The 26352-nt window shown below is 35.5% G+C and overlaps 1 protein-coding gene across 1 annotated transcript; it reads left to right on the top strand.

The window, feature by feature from the left end:
• Positions 1–4237: 4237 nt before the first annotated feature.
• Positions 4238–26144, top strand: LOC121417659. The gene is made up of 10 exons (XM_041611393.1): positions 4238–4455; positions 8427–8750; positions 12848–13171; positions 16130–16221; positions 18338–18569; positions 19317–19451; positions 20778–20834; positions 21467–21505; positions 25970–26020; positions 26140–26144. Exons 1-10 carry the CDS (start codon positions 4404–4406, stop codon positions 26142–26144), a joined length of 1311 nt encoding a protein of 436 aa, XP_041467327.1. The 5' UTR covers positions 4238–4403.
• Positions 26145–26352: the final 208 nt, after the last annotated feature.

Below are 26352 nucleotides of genomic sequence, written 5' to 3'. Positions count from 1 at the left end.
AAAGTTCAACTATACAGATCTTATTTCTTTATTTTGTGGTAATTTAATGACACACAAATAACTAATTTCTTGTAATTATCCAAATAAAAACTTGTTTTGTTTGGTTAACTTGCAGACAATTATTGTAAACAAATAATATTGATCACAAGCAAACACATGTTTTACCCCCAAGAAAAGAAAAAAATGGGCATCAAATTATTTAAAACTAAAGTGAGGATCGAAGATAGGGCTGTCTTTTTCAAATGGGAGCAAACATATACCCACTGCACCCTCCTATACCCCAGAAATTATATAGACAAATAAATAAACAAATAAATACTTTGAAAAATACTTACACGCAAGTATAACAATGCAGTACACCGGAACTCGACTACAAAACGCCATCGTGGAATCCTTCTTTCTCACTTTCTGACCATAACACGTATACTATTATGGCATGTAGATAAAGACAGGCAGGTATTCCATTATATCAGTGGGGGCGAAATGCGAACATGAGGTTCGAAAGAAAAAGTAAATCAGCTCAGATATCCCTTTTTTATATCAAAGAAGTTAGAGCGATCAGTGTTTTATTTTAACTTAGTGTCTCTGATTTTTTTTAACCATTCCACCATGTTTGAATGATATTCAAGGGTTTATTATCCGTGAATCGGGGATTACATGCCCCCCAATAAGAAAAATGAAATAATTTGACACTGTATACATTACTGATTCGTCAAAAGAGTAGAAGATTTATATCATTGCCTGTATGTAGGAGTATCACTCTATTGTCTCTAACTTTCTTTCGAGCTCTTGTTTAAGACCTTTGCCGGATAGATAATACCGATTTGTCAAATAAGCAAATGATTTATATGGTTGCTCTTAAGTGAAGTTTTCATTCTATTGTCTCTGAACTTTCGAGCTCTCCAGAAAGCTGATAATGTTGTATTATTCATGATGATGATGATGATGATACTTTTATAACAACAACAACCACTACTAAAACTACTACTACTACTATTTATGAAAAGAATCGTAATTATAATAATAGTAATAATGTAACATTTATGAGGCGCTTGTTTTCTACTGGTTTCAGTTTGATTTTTGGGTCTTCTTGATTTCTTCTAATAATTATGCAAGCCAGTAATGAAAGTTGTTTTTAGTAAAGAAGTAAAGAATTATGAAAAGACCTCCTTGGGTATGAGGATGAGACTAATTGTATTAATATGCTTGTACTGAAGATAATGTTCTTGGGTGAGCACACACACACACCATTGTACATGTATATATTATACACAATTCACACAGTGCTTGTTTAATACTTGTGCCGGGTATGCCTTGCCTGATTTTTATACTGCTAGCACCATCTCTTGGTCAAAGGATGTGATAGGTGTGATAAGATAGAATCAGAGCTAGAGATTGTGTTTTGGGATTAAAATCTACATCAATCTTAAGCATCCTACACGGGATTGCTCTTTATTACAAAATATTTGGAAGCAAAGAGCTAGTTGAAACATGGATTTACGGTATATGTATTTAAGATATATGTATATTGGAAGAAAGTTTTGATATGATTTGATTTAGCATATTGACATAATATAAATAGGCTTAACGCATTAGTGTATGTGAATGGCCATAGCAAGTTTATGCAGAAAGTGTGTGTGTCAATAAATGCATATATCACTTGGAAAGTAAATAAAAATTGATAATGATAATAATTGGCGTTTATATAGCGCTTTATCAATCTACGACTGTTCAAAGCGCTTCACAATTATTATTACCCGGTCACTGGATTCATAGCATTTCAAGCAGCCTGTGAGGCGCAAACTTGCTAAACCAACCACAATGACGGTTGTTTCCTACCGGTACCCAATTAGCACCTGGGTGAGAGTGGCAAAGTGTGGTTTGACGCCATGCCAAATGACGTTAGGCCATGGTTGGATTCGAACAAACGTCTCAATAATTACAAGGCGAGAGTCAGGACCACTACACCACAGCGCTTCCACAGTAGTCACTTGGTAATGCTATATAGTGATTCTAGATAATGACAAAACATGCATCTTATGAGCATATTAGGTACATAAATGCCACGTATGTAATGTTGAATTAATGTCAGTTGTTGGGTTGCATATAATTCAGTGAAACACAATAGGCTTACAGTGCTAAATAGATCTATGCAATGTAAGCTGGATTATGACAATTTGCATTGTATCACAAGGTTAAAGTCATAGATGCTGTGAAGGATTGATGTTGCTCTTGTACTTATGACATTCTTGTATTTTTGGTTTTCACGGAACAATGTAAATGTTTTTATGGAATTAAGGAAGTATCTCATGTCTCAAGAAGTAAAGGAATCAAGAAATAAAGATATGACATGAAACTTTGAATTCCCGTCGAGACCTTTGTTTTTATTTTGAACTCTCAAACAAGACTGCAGCTACAACTAATAATGATATAATAATAATAATCATATAATAATATCAATTCATGAGGCGCTGGTTATTCAGTTTCAATTTGATAATTTGAGGGCAAGGGGGGGGGGGAATCTGACAAGCCACCCAATACAAACTAAAAGATCTTCATTTTTGTTGCCCGGCATTTTCCACTAATTCTATTCCCCTCCTCCTCCTGCTTCCTCTTCCTCCTTATTCTTTCCCCTTCTCTCCATCTTCCCCTTCTCTCCATTGGTTTTTATTCCCATACAAACCCATTATTTTTCAAAAATAAAGTACTCAAAATTTCTGATATATATGCATTTCAAGTTGGTATATTTATGTTTCAGCTTTCAAGAGGTGAATTGCCTGATACATTTGTTTCTATGTTTCAAAGGAACAATCTAATCCACACATATCCCACCCGGCTAAGTGACTCCTATAACCTTCCGCGTACTCGCACTCTCTTTGCTCAAAGAACAATCGCATTTGAAGGGCCCAGGTTTTGGAACGATCTTTCCCATGATATGGTACAGAGTGCCTCACTTAATATATTCAAACGTAAATTGAAAGGGATGCTTATCAATTCTTATAATTTCCCTTTGTAAACTTTTATATTCATGTACTTTGTTAATACGCTCTGGCTGAGTAATGAGTAATAAATAATAGTGATAGAGTGGCGGACTCTTTTTTACTTATTTATTTATTTTATTTATTTTATTACTTCTTTGTATTCCCTACACAATCGTCATATTTTGGCATTACTTTGTTACAATAAATTTCTTACCTGTCCTCTCCTCATTAAGACCGAATTTTTTTCTGGATCCTGCAGACTTAACAAGCCTTGCTTTTTTATGCAGGTTCCCTCATATTTCACTCCTTTTATTTGTCTTTAATTCCAATCGCTATTCTCTTTAATTTGAATTCATTGTTATGCCTTGTCTGATTTGTATTCTCATGAGTTTTCTGATATGTTTTCAAATTTTGTTTGTACTTGTGAAATATGTAAAATAAAGTCAAATCAAATCAAATCAAATCTTCTTACTCCCCCTTCTCATCCTTTTTCGCCTCCTCGTAGCTTCTTTCTCCTGTTATTGTCCATCTTTTTCTTCTTCTTTTTTTATTTTTTACTAAATCCCTGCTCCAATGAATGGGACGCTTTTAAATGAGACAGGCGGAGAAAATTAATGTGCCCATTTCGTCATCATGGTCATGGACTTCTACGTAGTCTTTAATTCACTTATACAATTTCAGCTTAGCAATGCATTGCATCTCGAAACATATTGCATACTTTTCTGATTTATCAACCACTGGCGTACACAAAAGAATCACAGCTAAGGAAAAAAAGAGAAAAGGAAAGAGAAGAGGGTGAAAAGTGATATGATTTTATGAATAGTAAGTCAAAATCTATCACAAAATTGGGTCTTCGAAATAAAAATGTCGGAATTTTTGTTCGTTCGCATCTTTTTAGTCATTTTACGCAATACGCAATATCTTAGCCCCCTCAAAATGTTGGGTTCATTACTCCGCAGCCATTAACACTGAGTTATTTTATTTGGTCTTCTTCAAATGTTTGTTTTGTGGATGATTTTTTTTCTTCTCGGGTTGTCAGTTTCGCAATAAAGATTTGATTTGGGATTCCCCGTGGAAGAAAATGGCAGTGTTCATTCATCTCTTTCGTCTTTTCCCCTATAATTGTAAAGGTTTGTACCAAATGAAAATCATGCCATTGTCAAAATATGTGTATATTGACACGGTTCAAAGAACAATCTCTTTTCAAATCGAGTTTGATATTCAAACAGCCATTGAAGATCGAGTGTAACATGAATAACGAAGCAAGTGATTCACCTAAACACACTTCAGTACCTATTCCCAGATTTATCACTAAGCAAGGTTATCAAAATAGATCTAAGGAGGCTTCCGAAATTTCATTGGTTTTTGGCCCTCATATCAGTCTTCACTTAAATATATTGCGTAATACTTTTGTGATCGAAAATGCAACTCGTCTTGATCCAGTTCTTGTTTTTTACACTGGTTCTCAAAAATGGTAAGCAATTTTTTTATCATTTTTATTTTTAATCATTATCATTATCTATGCATTTGCTGATGTTGTTGTTGTTGGTATTGTTATCATTGTGATTATCATCATAATCATCATCATCATTATCATTACTTTTATTGTTATTCTTATTATCATTAAGATTACTGTTCTTATTTTTTCTTGTAGGTGTTGTGTTATTATCAACATAATCATAATCATCATCTTTACCAACTCAATTATTTCACCAAACGAAGTATTGTTTTTATGAAATGTGTTTTTTTTTTCGAATAGTGTGTTTTACGGGGATTGAAATATTTTGATAATTGAAATGGTTCGTATGATATTTTAAACTTTTTAACTCTTCATCTCTTAAACTCTTGTATTTTTTTAAAAATCAAACACGAATATCACGTGACGCACACTTTTCCATGTCTTTCGTTTTCCCGTTGATCAGCGAGGTCCGTTTGTCATGTTTTTCATACTGGGGCTAGATTCTGGAGACCTTTAATCTCTCTTTTATTTATTTCCTTTTCTATTTTAATTTTCCCTATTTTTTCAATTTAAATGTTTAATGCTCAAGTTGTTATTCTTATTTGAATATGCTATGTAACTACAAGAATACTCATTAGGAGGCTGCACTCTACAAGCTCTGCTTTTTAGCAGCATTCTCCATTCCCAACCGGTAATTATGTCTGTATGTAATAATCTTGAACATATTTTTTGTACAGGGAAAAACTTGTAATATGTTTTGTTATTTGTTTGTCAAAATGTACAAAACAAAATGTTATTGTTGAAAATGGAAATAAACGAAATGACATGAACAACACCCCCAAATTTTGAAAATACCTCGACAGGACCACTGACCGCTAGCACAAGCCAAGTAAGATGACTATTTCCAACCTGGTCTCCCCTAGCTAGTAGGTCAACGACTTTCTAGGACCTGGACCCCTGATAGCTATACCCCCTCGTCACCGAGCTATCATAAGACTAATATCCCTGGAAAACTACTCCGAGATTATCGACAAATTATTATCTACACTGTTAGAAAAAATAAAAGAAGTTCCTGCAGCAGAGTCTCGAGAACACCTGTAATCTTACCGAATTGCGTAATCTTACAGGAAATTGGTATTTGATGTATGGAATCCTACAAATTTCCTTGAATAAAACACCCTTTTCCCCTTTTTAAACAGACCTGTTCTGTTAAATTGCAGAAAATTCATGTTTTATGAATTTACAGAATGATTATTACGCAATTCGGTAAGATCACAGGTGTTCTCGAGACTCTGCTGCAGGAACTTCTTTTATTTTTTCTAACAGTGTACGGTAACGCTCCCTCCCATTCTAGGACAAACAACCACGGACAACCGCCCCCGAAATTCCCCTTATGCCAAACCACTTTTCGGACAAGTAGCCCCCGAAAGAAGAATCATTTAATGATAAATATGATAAATTAATGATAATGATAAATCCATAATTTATTGTTCCAAATAAGACATGAAATGAAATACTCCGAAATTTGCTTTGCCCAATTGATCATGGGCCCGGCGGCCGCTTGCAGCGCCAGATCGACACGGCTCTTTCCCTTTAATCGTTGAACGCCAAACAGGGTAGCAGTAATTCCCATCTTTTAACGTCTTTTGTTCTGACGCGGTCGGGGTTTGAACCCCCGACTTCTCGGTTGTGAGACGGACGCTCTACCAACTGAGCCAACACACCGGTTGACTCATGAAGCCAGATTATCCCACCCATGTACATTAATTGGCTCACAGTTTCGGTTTTTTTCCAGTACATACCTGTAGAGGCTTGTGCCATTACATCAGATAATCACAGCCAGTCAGGCAATAGCGTAACCCGACCATTCAAGAAGGCACACCCTGAATTCCCGACAGGCAGGGATCCAGATTATCCTACTCCTGTACATCAATTGGCTCACAATTTAACAAAATATCGTGTCAATCGGGCCCGAACATTCATATTCGACAGCTTTTTTTTCAAAGTTTTTCAAAGCATCGGGTAAACTGTACCGCAACTTTCGGGCATTGAGGGGCCCCTTTTCTGCTATTGCCCGGACAGACGCGATAACCCTATACAATAACACAAGCCGCGTATAGGAATGATAGGGGGTAACTGTTTGTCATCAATGAGATATTTAGCTGAGGATAAACCTTTCTGGAGGAAGCCATCCTAGTGGATATAGTGTTCCTACATGATTTTGCTCGAAGAGGCCATTTTACTTTAGGTTTATCATGTTAATCGTTCTAGAAGGTGGTTGTCCTACCGTCTCAGGCTGGTTATTTGGGTGAGTATCCTCGTAAATGTATAATATATATATATATATATATATATATATACATATACATATATGAACATTTTACGGAAGTGCTTGTGAAACAATTTCACCTCAGTTTATTCGAGGGATGTTTTGATTGGTTTATGACCAAATTAATTTTAAAAGTCCTTGATATGATACAATTCATTAATGGAAATAATATAACAATAACTTCATGATGCAACGTATATAACCTTTGCAATACGCTAAATGTATATATGTATTTGTCATGGCCCAAATCTTGTAAGATTAGATGAAGCGCGTGAGCGGAGCGACCGCGCGGGAAATTTTGCAATTTTAGAATGCAACGTTTGGCGAATGTAGGCCTAAGCTCTTTGACTACGTTATTTTTATTTTGAATGATGTTTTTTTTTAATCATAAAAGACTACAGATAGTGGGGGGGACATTGATACTGCGTCCCCCATTTCCAAAAAGTGAGGGGGTGTTTCCCTGTCCCCCTGGGATTTATGCCCATGTAGCAAGACATCTTACATTTCAGGCGGATCAACTTGTACCACTTTTGCAAATCATAGCCATATTGATCAAAGAATTCGTATAATAGTGAATCTCGGTTTTTCCCACCACATCAATTGTTATGCTTCAAAGAGCTCATACAAAGACCGCAAGGTATTGAATTGAACCATTCAAAATGATGTTCCATTGTCACAAAGATATGTGGATAGGTCATGTGAAATGGGAAACCCCGTCGGATTTCAGTATTAAAAAAAAAAATCGAAATCCATGACGTCATGTAGCTTAAAAATACCGACTATTAATAAACCAGGAAAAGGCACCCCTTCCCCCCAAAACTACTGATTGAGTGATGATGTGCAATTTAGGTATTTCCTGCAAATGTAATGTTATGTCGAACTCAAAATCTTTCTTTTGAATTGGATCGAATGTTAACTCTGAAAATAAACATAACGCAGTATTTCATTTAGGGAAAATAATGAACGAAGTCATTATGACTTTGTATTCAGTTCGAAATTCCTTCTCCTATATATATATATATGTATATATATATATATATATATATATATATATATATATATATATACACTCGGGAGCATTCATTTTCAGCTTATAATCTGCTACACAATCCATGATCAACATGTTAGGTTGGCCAAATCCTAGTCAACGTCAAACTTGAACTTCACTGGTTCATTTCCCCAATACTTCATCACATTCTCGAAGCTGTAGACTCTATAATCAGGGTTCAGTGTGTTCATTTTTTTAGCTTTTGCTTTTTTGAGAAATTGAAAACTATATATTTTTGGAAATGTTATAGTATAAAGATTCGGGTGCAAATGGAAACATTGTTACTCTAAATCCTCATACAATAACCTTTCCAAAAGTGTATAATGTTCAATTTCTCCAAAAAATCTTGCGAAATTACATAACGTAACCGACTACCGGGTACTTTAAGTAATTCATTACTGAGACTATTCCATGGTTTTCTCATTCTCATGTACAAAGATTTCTTACGTTTCTCAGGAACATCACAAAGTACTATGTGATGTTCCTTCGATGCGAATAGTTTTTGCCAGATTCTCGAGTGTCATTGTATATTTGTATAATATATGGTGGGGGTGTTTTAATCAATTATTATAGTTGTTGTTTTCATATCTTTTTTCTTTTGACGCATAGTATTCTTGACCTCTGCAATGGATATTTACGTTCAACCAGGAACAGACGTTACCATTCCATGCTCGATAAACATTACCCCGTCAAATATACAGGCCCTCTACTGGCAGAAAGTCACCAACTCAACCGAGGGTTTCGAAACCCTGTATTCCTTTTCAAAATTTACTGACCTCGGATGGCAGAGCCCTGTTCGGGGATACGTTGTGAATCATACAGATCTCGTTCTTCTCAATGTATCATTTTCTCACGATGGCATCTATAAATGTAGGCTGTTGACTCACAGCAAAGTTGAAATTAAAGAGACCAGCGCATATCTTCATGTCATTTGTAAGTATTATGTTGTTGTTATCATTTATATTGCATTTCTTATTGATGAGGAGGGGGCGGGGCAACACTCAAACGGGTAAAAATAATCTTCGTCGTAAATCGGGGACATTATTATTGTTATGAAGGTCAGGGTGAGTTCTGTGTAAGTTTCGGGTAAATTTGTAAGGGAGTTTGAAGAGAAAATATTGTTCGCACCCTAAAACAAAACGAACCACGTTACACCCCCCAAAAATGTAGGTGTTTTTCTGTATTCTCATAGAATTGTGGGAGTTTTTAGTAGAATGTTCTCTTACTAGGTCCATGGGAACGATTTTCTTAGACTGGGGGTTGTTGATGTCAATTCGAGAAGAAGAAAAAAAAATCACTCAAAAATGGTAATTTTTGTCCTGAGACATTTGGCAAGCATTAAAAGAATTGGATTGTGTACAAAATATAGGTCATTGTTGTTATATTTTTAAATTTTTTCACACCGACCAGAATTCCTTGGAGTGCTGCGTGTGGAAAATAACACATGCTGCACCCCTCGAGAAAAATCTTGGGGTTTTCCAGCACCCCAGCTTCCTAGGGACATGTCTCTTACTTTTTTTTTGTTTAATACATTTGTAGTGGCTCTTATCACGGTTATTTAAATCCAAAGTCAATATAAACTGTTACGGTTGCTTTTGTTCGTTTGCAAGCTGTATATTCTTTTGTGTTTGTGTGTGTTTGTGTGAAGTTTAGTATTCATTGTTGCATATTTGTACTTCTGCGGTTTAATTTCATTTTTGTTAGTTTTTATTTCTGTAGTTGCTTGGTGGTTTGCATTTTAGAGTAAGGGTTCAACATAATACAATTTGTTAAATCAGGGGCGCCGATCCTGGAGGGGGTGAGGGACACAGTGTCCCCCACTTTTTGAAGCGCTGAAAGAGTTTCCTTTTTACTCAAGAAAATTCCCCTCTTGTACGTGTACTGTGCCCCATTTATTGGAAGAGGACCGGTTTTAGGTATTACCAAGTACGCTTTCTCATGTAAGTGCAATTCCCCCCCCCCGAAAAATGCCCCCCCCCCCGCGGAGACGTTCTGTGTCCTTTTCACCCGTTATATGTGTTAAGTGCCATATCACGTATCAGTTTCCCTTTTTACCCACAAAAAAGTGCCCCTCACGAACCTGTTCTGTTCCCATTTTACCTAAGAAGGACCCGTTTTATGTCTAAGCAAGTGCCTACCTCGAATCAGTGCCCCCTTTTTCCCTAAAAAGTGCACCTCACGAACGTGCCCTGTACCCCTTTCACCTGGGAAGGACCTGTTTTATGTGTTAACGAGTGCCCCTTTACCTTCTCATAGGTGCCTGTTTTTCATATCAGATAAGCTGTCATGGAAAAACCACACTTCGTGACTGATAAGCGCCCGGTTTTTTTAATCCATCGCCGTTCTGCTTTCTTCTGCAAGTGCATAATGAATTTAAAAAATGTAAAAATAATCCTATGTGCCTCAAGTTTCAAATCAAATTCATGTGATTGGAGTTGATAAGTAATTTTTTCGTCCTTGTTTGAAGATCATTGTCGTACTCAGCAGCAGGGGGGGGGGGGGGGTTCAGGGGGCAGTTGCCCCCCTCCGAAATTTGAAAACTCGATTTTTTTCCCTTTTGATTTCCCCAAGATCCACCCAAAGCATGCAAAAATTCCATCAATTTCACTTAACAAAATGCAAAAGCGCCTCGAAGATAAGCTAAGTCGCTTCGCTCTCTGATTTTCATTTTTTTTTTCAAAAAAGTTAACGCATGTTGACCCTAGCAACAAATTTATGCATAAGGCCTTGTTTGGATAGTGCCCTTTTCGAAAAAAAGGTGCAATTTTTCCATGTGCCCCCCCCCCCACTTTTAACTTCGCTCCACCGCTCCTTAATACTTAATTTTTGTTGGTCTAATTGCATGATTGCCCGGATTAGAACTTGTCTTCAATTCTGGGATTGTCTTTACCGGTACAGCCCTTAATGTATTTTTTTCTGCGCCTTCCCTTGCTTCGGATTTGCATTTTTCTAAAAATCATTCATGCATTCTTGCGTGTCTTTTCCTTATTTCTAAAGTTCTTGATTTCTTAGTATCATCTAATTTTGAGTCATTATTTTTATTTGAGACTTACCATTATGTTTATTACTGAATGTTTGTTTATTAATTTGAACATGGTTTGCTAATTTCTAGGGGTAATGATTTTCGCCCTATGACCAAAACAAATTTCCCATTATTCATTTATTCAACTAATTCAAAACTGACCCAACCTTTTATAAAAAGCGGGATGTGGTATCTTACCTATGTCAGAACAGATTTTTTTAAACATGAAAGTTAACAAAAACGGACACGAATCTGCAAAAGTCTCTTCCCCCATGTTGGTAACACACTGTACGTAAGTATATATGAAGTGAGGCTTAGATATTAATGGGACCTTTATACGACTTGAAAATACAAAAAATTGGATCTCGAGCAACAATCACTGATTATCAGTAATCAATATGCCTTACCAAAGATCAGAACTTAATTATATTTTTCTGCGCCTAAATATATTTAGAAATGTGTGGGTATATGTGTGGAGGCGCTGCACACTTTTGTTTTGCTCCGGCCGACCGGGGCGAAACGAAAGGGCGCCAATTGTCATTTTGGACAATTTCAGATTTTCATTTTTTGTCATGCCAACTGAAAGACAACACTTTGAAGAATACTTCAGCAAAATATTTCATTCGGGAATTTGCATAATGGTTGTTAATTTCCTACCTCAAATCGTAAAATGTGACATTTTGCGAAATGCCGCGTATATGAAAACTTTGTTGAAAAACAAGCCATTTCACAGGAGGTTTTTCATGTAGATAAAAGCCGCATTTCAGGAGGTTTATAGGATAATTATTCCTCGAAATAGGCCTCGAAATCCATGTTTTTTGCATTTACATTAGAAACGTTTGGACTTCCATGGATTTCCGTTTAAATTCTATCATCATTTTGCCAGATGTCTAAGCTTAAGTCGATACCAAATTTAGCTGCCCGTTTTCCCCGTTTTCATGTTAGAGCCGATTTAACTTGACACAAAACCCCCCAAACCTGTTCAAAAACGGTCATTTTTATACCGCGCAGTCATCGAAGCGCCCCGTGTGGGGTGTACATTGCCGCTCATTTTTGCACGGCGAGGACGATTCCCTTCTATTCCATGAAAATTACATGAACTCCGGGCATAATGTAAACAAAATGAAGGTTAATATTTCATATAAGGGCGACCCGCCCCTCTTCCAGAGATAAAAAGTTACTTGTAGAATAATTTCAGCCAAAAAACCCTCATAGTAAAACATTCGTGGTGCATATACCATGTATACTCAGCGTTTTACCCAAGTCTACTAGCTTGATAAAACACGGTTAATATTTCTCAGTTGTTTTTTTTACTGATCATTTTTATTCCAAAAAATTATTTTCAGGATCTCATCCACATTTTTAGGCAAGTGACAAGCATAAACCAATATTCAGTCTGGTCAATCTTAAAGTTACACATAACAAAAAAATTATACTACACATTGTTTAGCGTAATTTGTCTATTCACAGATAGGTTTTAAGTAGCCAATCAAAATTTTGCATCAAAGTGACGTCATTTTGGCTTTAGATTATGTTCAGTCGATTCTATGCCCCAAATTACCCTTGGTCAACATGTTAAAGTAAAGATATAACGAGGAATATAATTTTGGCGCACTTTCAACTCATTCTGGCCCACTGTGCGATGGTGATTAGTGTGTGTGTGGTGCTGAATGTGCGGGTGGAGATTACTGTTTCATCCACACCAATTCTAAACAAGGGCAGAGATCTCTCCCCAAAGGTAGGGGGCCAGGGGCTGGACAATTTGACAATAAAAAAAGGAAAAAAGGGTTATCTCCCCAAAAGTAAGGTCATCTCGTAAAAAATGCATGTTTTATTTCGATTTTGAGTGGTGTATTTCTTTCCATCATCAAATACCCAAAATAGTGGGGAACATTTGACATTGTATCCCCCTACTATTTTGGGTAGGGGGCGCGTCCCCCCTGCCCCCTCCTGGGATTTCCGCCCATGATATTATATGATATGCATTTTTTTTTTCAATGTTCTTCAGTACCCCTTTCGGAGATAAAAATTTCAAAGGCGACAACAGGCGACGTGATAACTGACGGCGCCGTTATTGAAGTTCTACATGGCGAAGAAACGGACGTAGAGTGCGCTGTTGTTGGAAAAGTGTATCCACCGGTCAGCCTCCGTTTACAGACTTCGGCGAACAACATAAATGCGTCTATCGCAAGAGTTCGGGGTTCATCCAGTGCTGCCAAACTCAATATTTCGCAGCTAGCTCGGGTTCAGAATATCACCTGTAGGGCGGACCAAATCGTCGCTGGGCGCTCTTACAAGATGGTAGAGGCGACTTTTACCATAAAGAGATTAGGTAAGTAGATTTATGTGTGCGCTATGATCGCCTAACTTAGCCGGGTAATATAGGAGCGCCTTGAGCACCTAACAAGGTGGATGCGCAATATAAATATCCTATATTATTAGTATTATATCAATGCATGCTTGCACTGAACGTATACAGCAATTGTTTAAATTAATTAATGAATTTTCATTTATAAACAAGCATTTACTATTGAATGGGTACTCCAGGCCGAAAAAGTGTTTTATTCTAACGGAATAAGAAAAAATGACGATCAAAACACTAAAAAATTCACAAAAAATAGCAAAGTTATGACAATCGAGAATTAATCATTTCAGTAAATCAATTCTATGCATGTTTTCGTTGATTTAAAATGAGGAAGCTGATGATGTCATATCAACACTTTATCATTTCGTATTTTATTACATGAAATGATGTTGATACAAATCTTGCCCCGCAAGATTGATTAAAATGGATTGACAAGTGATTTAATGTGTAAGGTTTTCATTCACTGCAACTTAATTTGTTCAGATGGAGACATATTATACGAAAACAAGGAATGATCATGATTTCACATATTGAGAAAATGAAAGTGGGGACATGACAATCATCATTCCACCTAGTGAATATTCATGGCAGCCTGCATATTGGTGCTTTTGCAATATATATATGCATATACATATATGTATATATACACTCAGCAAAAAACGTTCTTCGACACTTGGAAATATGGAGCCACTTGTCTAAATGAATGCCCAGCCTGCAACATTCCTATTGCTCTTGCACGCTCTTTGTTGGAAAGCTTCATTTTGAAAGTTTAATGGATATTTATGCCACATAAACTGTCACAACTGAAAGAATGACTGATCGTTTGCTTGCAATTTTCTTTTACTGACATTGCTATTGTTTAAAGCATTTAACCACTAATGCATGACTGTTTACATGAAAACGTTATGTCATACTGGAAGAGGAATATTGTCTGGTCATGTTGACATACAATAATTTGCCTTTAATTAAATATCTATATGGAATATTATAACTTTTATAAGTGTCCAAGAACTTTTTTTGCTGAGTGTATATATAAATGTGATCAATCTTGGCGATGTGCGTGTACGGGGCCCCTTCATAATTATATTTGAGATCATGGAGAGGGCCGTAGCAAGGCCCTCAAAACATTAAGACCACGTGGTATAAACGCCGACCAATAAACGACCCCCGTCACCCTTTAACAAACTCACCCCTCCACACCTGACCTCACTTCACACTTTACTTTACTGTCAACAATACACTATACTTACGGACCCTACGGTAACTATTTATTCTATACTTTGTTATATACTGACTTAACATTTACCTTGCATGTATAATTTTTTTAATGGACTATGATTACTTTTCTCCGTTATATATTGCATTGTATTGTATTTACCACTGTTATTAGTAGGCCTATATTTTGTATTTTATATATTGGTTTAGATCCTGATGATCCTGATATTTTTTATGCCATTTTCCCTAAAAATCAATTTTATCATAACTACCCCACGAGACACTCTGACGAACTTCACATTCCACTTTACTGGCCAAAAATACATTCCTATTCAGCGGTCCTAAATTCTGGAACTCACTAGCTGATAATATTAAGACAGTGTCTCCTTAAATTAATTCAAACGTAAACTCAAACTTAACCTGCTTAATTCCTATAATTCTTCGCAACGGAACTAACACTTCATTATCTTGATTATAATCCTTACATTTTTAACTTTTATTGTTTTATCTTTTTTCATCTGATATTGCCCAGTTATATCATCTTTTGTCATGTTTGTTATTTCACCAGATCGAGCTGGTTCATGGTCAGCCCTTTCCCATTCTTAGTTTTCCTCCTTTTTTAAAAAAATAGTTATCTTGTCTTGTACTGTCCTGTCTCTTGTTTTGTCTTGTCTTCTATGTCTTGCCATCCCCTCTCTCTGTTTCTTTTTCTTCTGTCTTGCGCAACATATCCTTTACAACGAAGACCTTTTTGTGTGAAAAGCTTTGCATCATTTCAGTAATTATGTTTGCATCAATGTGATTTCTTTTGTTCTCCTTTTCTTTCCTGTAATACATGCATGTACGCATATAAGAATAAGTCAACTATAATTCTTTCATTTCCAAGGGGGTCCACAAGCTTTGCTTTTTAGTGGATCCCACTCATTTTCATTTATGCTATATATTATACTGGTTTTTTCTGTTTTAAAAAGTAAGAATGCCCTATAAAATTGTAATTTATTTGTATTGCTTTATATTACTTTGTATTATGTTTTGAATGGAAATGAAATAAAAGAATTGAATTGAATTGAAGGGCATGCGCCCGAAAGCTTGATGAAGACGGGTATTGACCTTGCTATGGCCCTCTCCATACTACTGATCTCATATATATATATATATATATATATATATATATATATATATATATATATATATATATATATATATATATATATGTATGTATATAAATATATATATTTATTTATTTATTTACATGCAACATGTATATATTTATTTATTTACATGTATATATTCATATATAGTACATACTGTACGTGTATAATGATGTAATATGATTATGCGTGTGAAAAGTGAAAAGTTTGGGGAAATGGTTTGTTAATATGCTTGAATTGGTCCATATTTTTTGTGTAATGACGTTTGGCAAATGAAACAAAATGTTTTTTTTTTAAATACGCATGTGAATTCGAAAAAAAAAAATCCGTATAAAACCGGTTTATTTTGGATCCCGAGAAATTTGAACAGCCGGGGGGGGGGGGGGTTACTATAAATGAAGATAATTTTGGGTTGCTAAATATTCCAAGAGCAAAAAAAAAATGATAGATAAATAAATAAAGGCATTTACTCTAGAATGAAGATTATTTTTGGAATCTAGAAGTTTAAAAAGCTAAACATAAATAAATAAATACTCCGATTAATTTCTTATTAAACCAGATCCTCGTATAGCTATCGCTAACTGCCTCGATCCCATTGATTCCCAGCCTGGCGATTGTTGTGTAATCGGTGTGTCTTCAAACGTTTCAAAGGTAACGTAACATCATCATCTGATTATTATATGGAAAATTGATATTTTACTGTAATTGAGAGAAAGGGTGTTTTACGGGTCAATTAACTCAGTGAACTTGCAAGACCTTTTTAACCGCACACTTGCAGGAGATCAGGAGCAGGCGCGGATCCATGGAGGGATGGCGGGGGAGGGGGGGGGGCGAGGGGCCTGCCCCCCCCCCTCCCCGATGGACCCGCGCCTCATCAGGAGGACAAGGCCCCCATACTACATAGGGTTGCGATTGATCCGATCAACTACAACTATGGACGGTCAACGACGTCAACATCTAAAATGCAAATTTGTTCAAAATATTTTCTAGATACGATGTATATCTCATACATTCATCTTTTTCCTAAAGATTCGATGTCATTCTCTTTGTTTACTAAGGAGATTGTGCATATTTCATGGAGAAAAAATATATGGTATGGATGAATTTCCTTACAGTTGGATCAATGGTAGCCATAGGCGGCAGAAGCGGGGGGGGGGGGACGAAGGGGAAAGGTCCCCCCTAAATTTGAGGTGGGGGACGGTACCCCCTAATGTTTACTTAATAATTTTTTTTTGCTTGTCAGTTTTATTTCCTGCGTCCCCCCTAAATCCAGGTGGACCCCCCTGAAATGTTTCTGTCCCCCCCTAAAATTTATGTTAATAACTTTTTTTTTGGTTGTCATTTTTTTTTTACTTTTTACCTGTGTCCATTACAAAATTTCAGGTGTACCCCACCCCCTCAATTTTTTTGGCTTCCGCCGCCAAAGATCGTAGCTCTTTGTTAGACGGGGCCAAGGGTAGCGTTTCATGCAAGGACTTGTAAGAGGTTTTATCCGACAAGTCCTGTTTTATCCGACAATTACTATAGTAACTGTGCTTCTCAACCAATCAAAATCCAGGAAAGTCGTCAGATCTGACAACTTGTCGGACGAAAATATTAATGACCCCCCCCCCCCCCTCCTCCTTGAGGGCAGATTAAGGCAAAGGTCACACCTACTCACCTGCGTAACCGACCCAATTGCGACACATTGTATATCAAAGTGAATCTTGTTCTGGATTGGGTCAGCCTGCAGACGGTTTTTACTGCGTAACTCTAACATCTTACATGTAACGGGGTTTCCAGCCTTGGCGATGAAACATCGTGTTGGAAAGAAGAAGAATAAGTAAAACAGAGTGGTAAAAAAATGAAAAAAAAATAATGCAAAAGCAATAAGAAAAGTATGGCTGCTTTACAATTGAGGAGATCCATATGACTATGTAAATTTCAAATTAGCAAATGGGTAACACTAAATAATAATGAGGGGCAATACAAGGACAACTGTGCCATCGGCCATGAACTTTATCAGGGATTTGTGGTTTTACTCCCAGGTACCTATTCCTAAAGGGCAGTAATAAAAATATAACCCAGGTAGGATATTGTTTTATGTTCTCAAACATATTTTGAAGAAAAAAAAATGCGGCCAATTTGAAGTCTCCGTTGGTATACTAATTACCAATTTTTACAACTTTTAAAAGTTACCAACTTTCTTATTGTTTGTCCAACTTTCAAACTTTCATCTATCAACTTGTCTGATTTGTCTATTTCATGTAAAAAAAACCCTCTTTATTTGGGTTAGATTCCCGTTTAAAATCTCTGTGTGTATGTGAATTATCAAAGTGATGAATTGTTTATCATGTTTATTCGTGCAATAGACAGAATACTCCACAGTGCTTTATGAGGTGAAAGGTGATGATCCGAAATGAAATGGACCATTTCATCTTTCACAGAATTAAGTACCCTGTCCTTTGCACGAAGAATATATTTTTTGTTTTAATTCATTTATTCGACATATTTATACAGGAATGAAAATAAACATTCGATTCAGCAAGACAGTTTTTCATCGATGCCCTGTTAAAACAGATGTACACATACATGGAAATCATTTCCAGTTATAACAATAGAGATGTCAAACAAAGAGCAGCATAAAGTAAGAAGCTAATTTTGGGAATCAACGCTACCACCCCCCCCTCCCCCACCTTTGCCTACGACCATCCTCTGTTAACGCTAACTTCTAATCATCAAAGATTATGGGCTTGTTGGTTAAATATTATCGTATCAATTTTCACAGATATCAGGCTCTATGTTTAACCTATCATGTGAAGCACAGAATACTGCCACGCCGTGGCATATGAAACTGTTTCGAGTATCGGATGATCAGGTTGATGAAGAAGAAGAGTCGTCATTCGACGGTTACGCCATATCTGTGGTCGACGTCCCCATCGACAAAAACAGCAAGTGGTTATGTGTTGCAACACACTCTCTTGATGAATCCATTAACAGAAGTATCTGTGTTGAAACAAGTAAGAAGTCGCACCGGTATCAAAAGAAATTTGAGCTAAGGCTCAACAAATCGAATGATACACATGATACAAATTGGAAAACATCCTTCATTGAGCACTTGTATTCATTTATTTTCAATTCTCGATTATTATTATTATTATTATTTTTTTATTTTATTTATTATTATTATTTTTTTTTTTTGGGGGGGGGACTCAGTTGATACTTACTCTTGACATTAATTAAATTTTCTATGAGTATCTTTTAATTATATATTTATCTACATTTCACAACTTGCCAGGATATTAAGTCAGGGTTATAATGTCCAAAGTCCCTTTGGATCGAGCGCATAAAGACGTTAGATGAAAACGGGGTATGCACTGTGCAAGAGCTCATTATTTTTTATCATTCTAATTAGCAGTAGTGGTTTTAGTAGAAGTTGTATTTACTGTTTTACTGTTATCATTATCATTAATATATACCATTTTCATTATCACTTATTTCCGTCATTTTCAGAGTAATCATGACTATCTATATATTATTGCGTGTTATGACGTATATACCATATACGTCTTATGCCAGTAAAAAATGTGTCGAACATTTACTATGCATCGTGGATACGACGGATGCGAGTAATATTTCAAAATTGAATTAACAGATCTGCGAATATAACAACATAAATCAACTACCTACTTCAACATGATTATTGCGTCGTTCTTTTATTGACCTAATTTTAATTTATTCATTTATTTTGCTATCTAACTACACAGCAGACTCGCCTGCAGTTGGATATGGTAAATCCAATCTTCATAAAAGACATCTAATAATAGGATCCACCTTCGCTGGTCTTGTGATAATCGTAGCGATGATTGTTCTGATCGTTTTCTTCATTAGAAAGAGAAGAGGTGAGTCATATCAAATACACACTGGCAGATAGGCGCACGCACAATTACATGTATAGGCCTATTCATTTTCCTTACATTTCACAAAACAGTGATATGCACAAGTGAAATTAGACAGTCGATGATGTCCCTCACTCACTATTTTTTTTTGTTTTTTATTGTTTGAATTCTACAATATTTCATCTTTTTATATATTTGACAATAAGGACCAACTTGACTGAATCATATAGTATTAAACAAAACTCATTCCACATGTTCAGGGAGGAATTAAATAGTTGTTTCACTTGACAATGAGGAGATATATAGAATATTCCCTATTTCAAATAGAAAAAAACACACACAACAAGAATAGTGAGTGGATGATGTCATCAGTCTCCTCATTTGCATATCCATCAGGGTGCGAATATTACTATTTCGTGAAATAAAGCAAAACATTAAAATGTCACAACTTTCTTATTTTAAATCCGATATTGATGAAAATGTCAATGTTATTTTTGTTGGATTTTTCTATTTTTATTCAAATCAATTTTTTTGGAGGTGGACTTGTCCTTTAAAGGAGGTTGGTTTTTGGTGTCACTTTATTGCAATATCGAGTAATACATTCGGATGTATTGCTCTTAATATAAGCAAGTTAAGACATTAATACAGTTATGAAGCCTATCAATTTTTTCGTTGATATATCCCCTTTCTTGTCAAATGCAGATATTTTGAATCAATTGTTTGTGCTAATGATAAAACAGAAATATTATCATCGCACATTCAAATTTTTGACAGAAAACATGGAAATTTTGGCATATATTCTGACATTTTTCGAAAAAAATTAACCGTACAATCCAGAAAACGATTACAATCGAAATATAATATCTTAATCATTGTGAATTGCGTATTTATTTCAAGGTTTTCACTTTATCTGTGTAAAAATGTAAAGGATAAGGCATATCAGTTAATTTTGGCAGCCATCTTGGATTTATGCAAATTAGATGCCTTTCCCCTATTCGGATAGTTTGGGACTTTTAGAATGTTGTACTTGGGATCTTACAGAAATTCACTGTGGTGAAAAAAAATATGTTGCGATTTGTCAGAAGTTTGGTCAAGATTTGGGCTAAAATGACTGGACTATGAAAATGACAGGGTAGCAGCAACTCCCATCCTATTCCTTTTTTTTGTCTGACGCGGCCGGGGTTTGAACCCCCGACCTCCTGGTTGTGAGACGGACGCTCTACCAACTGGTCCAACACACCGGCGATGTAAACATATAAAGAAGGATTTCTTTAACTCTGTAGCAATTGCTTAACTTTACCCTTTTCCGGTTGGTATTTTCTTTTGCAGCACGTTCAACAGTATTCAAGGCATATGACCCGGATTACACGTACAACATCATAGCTCGTACGTATTCCATTGTTTTGTGTTTTTTGTTTCTCCACGTCTAATTACCACTAACTATGTACGTAATAAAACATTGTATTGTAGGTATATAACAACATTTTTTCGATAATAACTACTCGTTTCTGTTGTCGTTGTTTGATCATCAACAGCGCTCTTCTTCAATTAAAGAATTATATGCGCCAATCAAAACTTATCATCTTATTATCTCACTTTAATGTTTTTTTTAATGTTTTCAGGAGATAAGGCATTATGACAGTTGAGGGTATATCATGAGATTTAAATATATCGATGGAACTAAAACTTCGAACTAAAATAAATAAACGTCGAAATATAGCACTGCTCTTTTGGGGAGAGAAATTAAAAGAAAAAAATATTTATTTCTGTGATGTTCTTCACTTGTTTTACATCAGGATCCTGAATATAGAAAAATAACAAAAATAAAGCGATATTTAAAATGTTGGTAATGTAAAAGGGACACAATATGCTATGCTATGAATCTTGTAACAGGGTAATAATAATTGTGAAGCGCTTTGAACAGTCGTAGACTGATAAAGCTTTATATATATGCCAATTATTATTATTAATACTGTCATTATAATCATCTTATCGATCTCTTATTCATTATTTTGAAGCATCTGTCGACATGGACAACCCGCCTCTCAACGATCAAGGTAAGTATCATCACTTACTACAATTATGTTGCGACACCAGTTTCCGATTGTCATTCTTTCGAAATGTTCCTAAATCATGACAAAAAAAAGAAAGGGGCAAAATAGCAATATTACACGTTCTTATATTGACGAGAAATAATAAAACAAAGAAATGGAAAGGGGCGGATTGGGTAGGGGCATGGGCGGAAATCCCAGGGGGACAGGGGGACGCGTCCCCTATCAAAAATAGTAGGGGACACAATATCAAATGTCCCCCTAATACTATTTATTTTATTTATTCATTTATTTAAAAATCTTTATACAGGATAAGCATGTTCAGATAATATATACACTTTTTTCAACATGGTCCTGTTGACATAGTAATCTAACAATGTACAGAAAAGATGCATTAAAAACTTAAATTCAAGCAAAGTAAATAGTAAAACAAAATTGAGTAACATACATTAGGTATTAACAAACATATATATATCAAAATAACAAAAAATACTGGGTAATGAATACCAAACTGAAAGTTGAAAACATAAACCGGCATAGAGATGTATAGAATGGAGAGCGGAGAGAGTGTTACGAGAAGTGTGCCGTCTTATATTTCCTTTTAAAGGTATCAATTTGAGTTGCATTCTGGACTTTCGAATCTAAACTATTCCATACATTTCCCCCTGCATATCTTCAGCTATTCTAAAAAAAACTCAATGTTCGGTTTACGTATAACAACGTTGAGGGAATTGGCAAATCTTGTATTCATTGGATGCCTTTCAAAAACCATATCAATAGAATTATATAAACGTATCGGAGCATATCCAAAGACACAGTTATACATAATACATGTGAGGAAATAATTTCGTCTTTTTTTCTAAAACCTGCCATTTCAATCTCTTAATAACGTTAATACCATCATGAGTATAATCAAAATTCTTTTCAACTATTCTTGCTGCTCTTTTTTGTAATCCAAACAAAATTTTCCTATTACTGACAGAACAGTTCCCCCATACCGAACAAGAGTAATCCAGTATGGGTTGAATTGCACAATTATAAATTTACTCTAGAACATTCGTATTAGTGAAATTACTGACCTTTTCCAAAGAAAATAACTTAAAAGCTAAAGATTTACTTAGGTTCTTTGCGTGCAAATTCCACGAAAGATTCTCATCAATCTCGATTCCTAGATACCTAATATGTTCTACTTGTTTTATCATGTTATTATCCAGATGTATGGTTAATGCTTGAGAAGATTGTGTGTTTCGCTCGTTTTAATAACATGGTATACGTTTTGTCGACATCAACTTTTAATTTATTTCTCTTATACCACCTACTTATGTTTTCAAGATCAGCTTGTAATTTAGAAGCAATGACTTCGGTACTTTTATCAGAAATATAAATAACAACATCTGCATATACATTGTATATTGCATGAACATAATAATAAACATTCACTTAAGTCTTTAATAAAAACAAGAAAAGTAGGGGACCGAGGGCACTACCCTGGGGAATTCCTACAGAAAGATTATTAAATTTAGACGATTTTCCATGACAATAAACAGTTTGTTTTCTACCTGACAAGTAATTAGTAAACCATTTCAACTCATTATTTTTAACACCATATCTTTCCATTTTTTCCAATAGGATATTATTAATAATACAGTCAAAACATTTAGATATGTAAAAAAAAGCACCAACCATTTCACGTTCGTTGAAAGAATCATACCAATCATCTAATATCTTATGTAAACATGTTGTTGTCGAATCAATGATTAGGTAAAAATGCATATTGCTCAATGTTTATGAAATTGTGTTTTTTAAGATAGGAAAGAAACTGACTTTGTACCTCTTTTTTCAAGTAACTTCGCCAAATGGCTTACAACAGATATTGGCCTGTAGTTAGTCACATCATCCAAATCCCCTTTACCTTTATAAATTGGAGTGGTTCGAGCGATCTTCCAGTCATCTTGTATAGATCCGCTAGACAGGCTTTCATTAAAGATTACACTCAATGATGCACTTATAAAAGGAACCGCTATACTTAATAGTTTGGTATCTAAATTTAAAATGTCAAGATTAGAGTCACTCGGCAACTGTGAAATGATTTTTGTTACCTTTTCACTGGTGACACACTGGAATGTAAAAGTATAAATGCTGTCAGGATGATTCCAAACAAAAGCATCGTTTTTAAATGAGTCTGAAATTGTCTTGCCAACATTCATCAAAATATCGTTAAAATTTTGGTCTTTTATTATGGAGAAAAATACAACACCTCACAATTGAAATAATACATTTATTTAGGACCAAAATGGCCTTTCATTTTAAGTGAAAACCTTTTTTTTTTTGGCTTGTCAAATTTATTTTGGTCGAAATGACCTTACAATAGGGTGATAACCTTTTTGGGGGTTCTCGAAATTTCATGCGCCTTTTCCCCCTAATTTCGGGAGAGATTTCCGCCCTCGGGTAGGGGAAGGGATGTGCTGTAGAAAATGGAAATGCGTGTGTATGTCTTTAATTTCGGTAAGTCTGATGTAGATTCGGACCGTCGTGACTTTTCTTTTTTCTTTCCAACTGACCCATTTTTTGTACGCCCCTTCTTTTCGACCTCTATTATTTTAAAAGCAGATGCGATTCTATCTTTTTGACAACGTATTTATCCGGTTATAACTCATTTGCCCTTGCCGTCTTTCTTAAAACGTAGAATCGAAAACTTACATTTTAAGGTCGAACTCCAGACCACGAAAGAAGTGATTTATTGGGGGTATATTTTTAAGTTTTATGAACAATTTGATTATCATAGGCATAAGACTCGGCGTAATATTTTTTGCTCTCTATGCACTAGGTTTGCTCTATCGGGTTTAATAAATTTGATTACCATATATTCAAATGTTTAGAGTGAAAAATAGGTGAAGGGCTGCATGCGTAGTTAATATAACAGAGCCTATACAATTGCAGATGCAGACCAGAAGTTGGGAAGAAGCGGGGGGGGGGGGGGGTAATGATCTAGCTACTCCCTATTGTAAGTATCCGTTGCTCCTGACATTTAAAATTATGCTCTCCGTTGAAAAATATATAAAGCATATCTGCATTAACATTTCAGGAGATTCAGTTGCTGCCCAGTTGTTTTCTCACTTTGAAATATGTGTTAAAATGTAATATGCATTTTTCTTTTATTTAATCTAAATTACCTCAATATTCTTTTATAGCTTGTTACATGAGCGAAGACCAACAAAGTGTTGAAATTTAGTGATAAAATTAAGGTTTTCACTATCTTCGAATTAAAATGGCTTTCTAGATATATCCCCCCCCCACACACACAATGGTGTTCGAGTGAAAGCCTTGGAATAGTTCTGGAATTACTTATCAAATAGAAGATGTTTCGTATCAATAGATAATCATGGTTCAACTTTACGAGAAATAGGTTGTGCGGTTCCACATGGAAGCCTTCTTGGTCCCTCGTTATTTCTTGTTTACATTAATGAATGTTATAATCCTCATATGTTCTTTTATTTGCAAACGATTCGGCCTTATCTTGTTTTCATGATAACCTTATTTCTATTCTCTACTATTATTCTTGAACGTAAATGTGTAGTGACATAGGCCAAAGACAACAAATTATCTCATAACACCCTAAATACGATTTAGGGATCATCATTTACGATAAATAGAAATTTAACATTCATTTTTAAAATATATCCAAAATAGTATATAGCTGAATATTGTTATGATGAATTCTAACCCCCCCCCTCAACACTCCTTACACTAAATTTGTCAACAACACTTCCTTAAGCGGATCCAGGAGGGCGCGGCCGAAGCGACCCCCCACCTCCCACGATTGGCCGCAGAAAAAAGGGTAGGAGTGGGAAGGAGAGAGTGAGAGGAAAAATAAATGAAATGTGTTGTGAAAATAGAGTGAAGGGAACACTTGGAAAAAAATGTTTTTTGTACTTTTCTAAATTTTTTGCTCGCTCTTGCATCGCCTATGAGCAGCGCGAGAGGTTCAAATTTAGCTGAAAATATCAAATTCGAAGTCATTACAAATTTACAAAACAAAGTTTAGCCTGGCAATCGAGTTTTCATTTTTGTTAGACCAAACTTAAACCCAAACCTACCCCTCTTTTTCCATTTCTATTATAATTATTCAAAGCTCTTACGACCCTGAACCTACCAACGACGAACAAAAAGCATGACTTTTGTTATAGAATTAAAACAAATGGACAAGTAGAAAAATGAATATTCTAGTTGAATCAAGAAATTATCAGATGTGGATCCGGTAAACAAGGGATGGGGAAGGGGGGGGGGATGCACCACCTCTTTCTGCCTTAAAATGACCGTTATGCCCGGCAGTTTTGAAAAGCACTCTCAGTTTAAAATATATATCTGTATATGGTTGGGGGGGGGGGACACATTTCTTCTTGTCAGGCAGTTTGTCAAATTAATTTGCTTTTTGTTTATCCCTCCTTTCGATTTTTATTATTTTGTAAGGTCCTGCAATCTGGTCCCGATTACCACCCCCGCCACCACCAAGCCTCAGAGGTACATGTACATGTATGGACAGTTTCTTAAGTCGATTTCGGTTCTTCTATCTTATTTTTTTTCGACAAACATGCGATTTTTTTTCACTAAATGTGAATTACTTGAAATTTCTTATAAAGCATGAAACATATAAACTAACAATCAACATATTATGACGAATGCTTTAGCTTAATTGTTTCATCTAATGAATTTATAGTTTCTCCGGTATTTTATTTTTGTCACTGCCGCTGATTATTATTATTAATATTATTAGTGTTATCAATGTTTTTTGTACTATTAAAACAACGGACAAGTAGGAAAGTTAATATTCTCCGGCAAGCTAGGGGATGAAA

The sequence above is a fragment of the Lytechinus variegatus genome, chromosome 6 (genome assembly GCF_018143015.1).
Source record: "Lytechinus variegatus isolate NC3 chromosome 6, Lvar_3.0, whole genome shotgun sequence".
NCBI lineage: Eukaryota > Metazoa > Echinodermata > Echinoidea > Temnopleuroida > Toxopneustidae > Lytechinus > Lytechinus variegatus.
The sequence above is the reverse complement of the archived record's forward strand: the minus strand, read 5'-3'. Positions and strand labels throughout refer to the sequence as shown.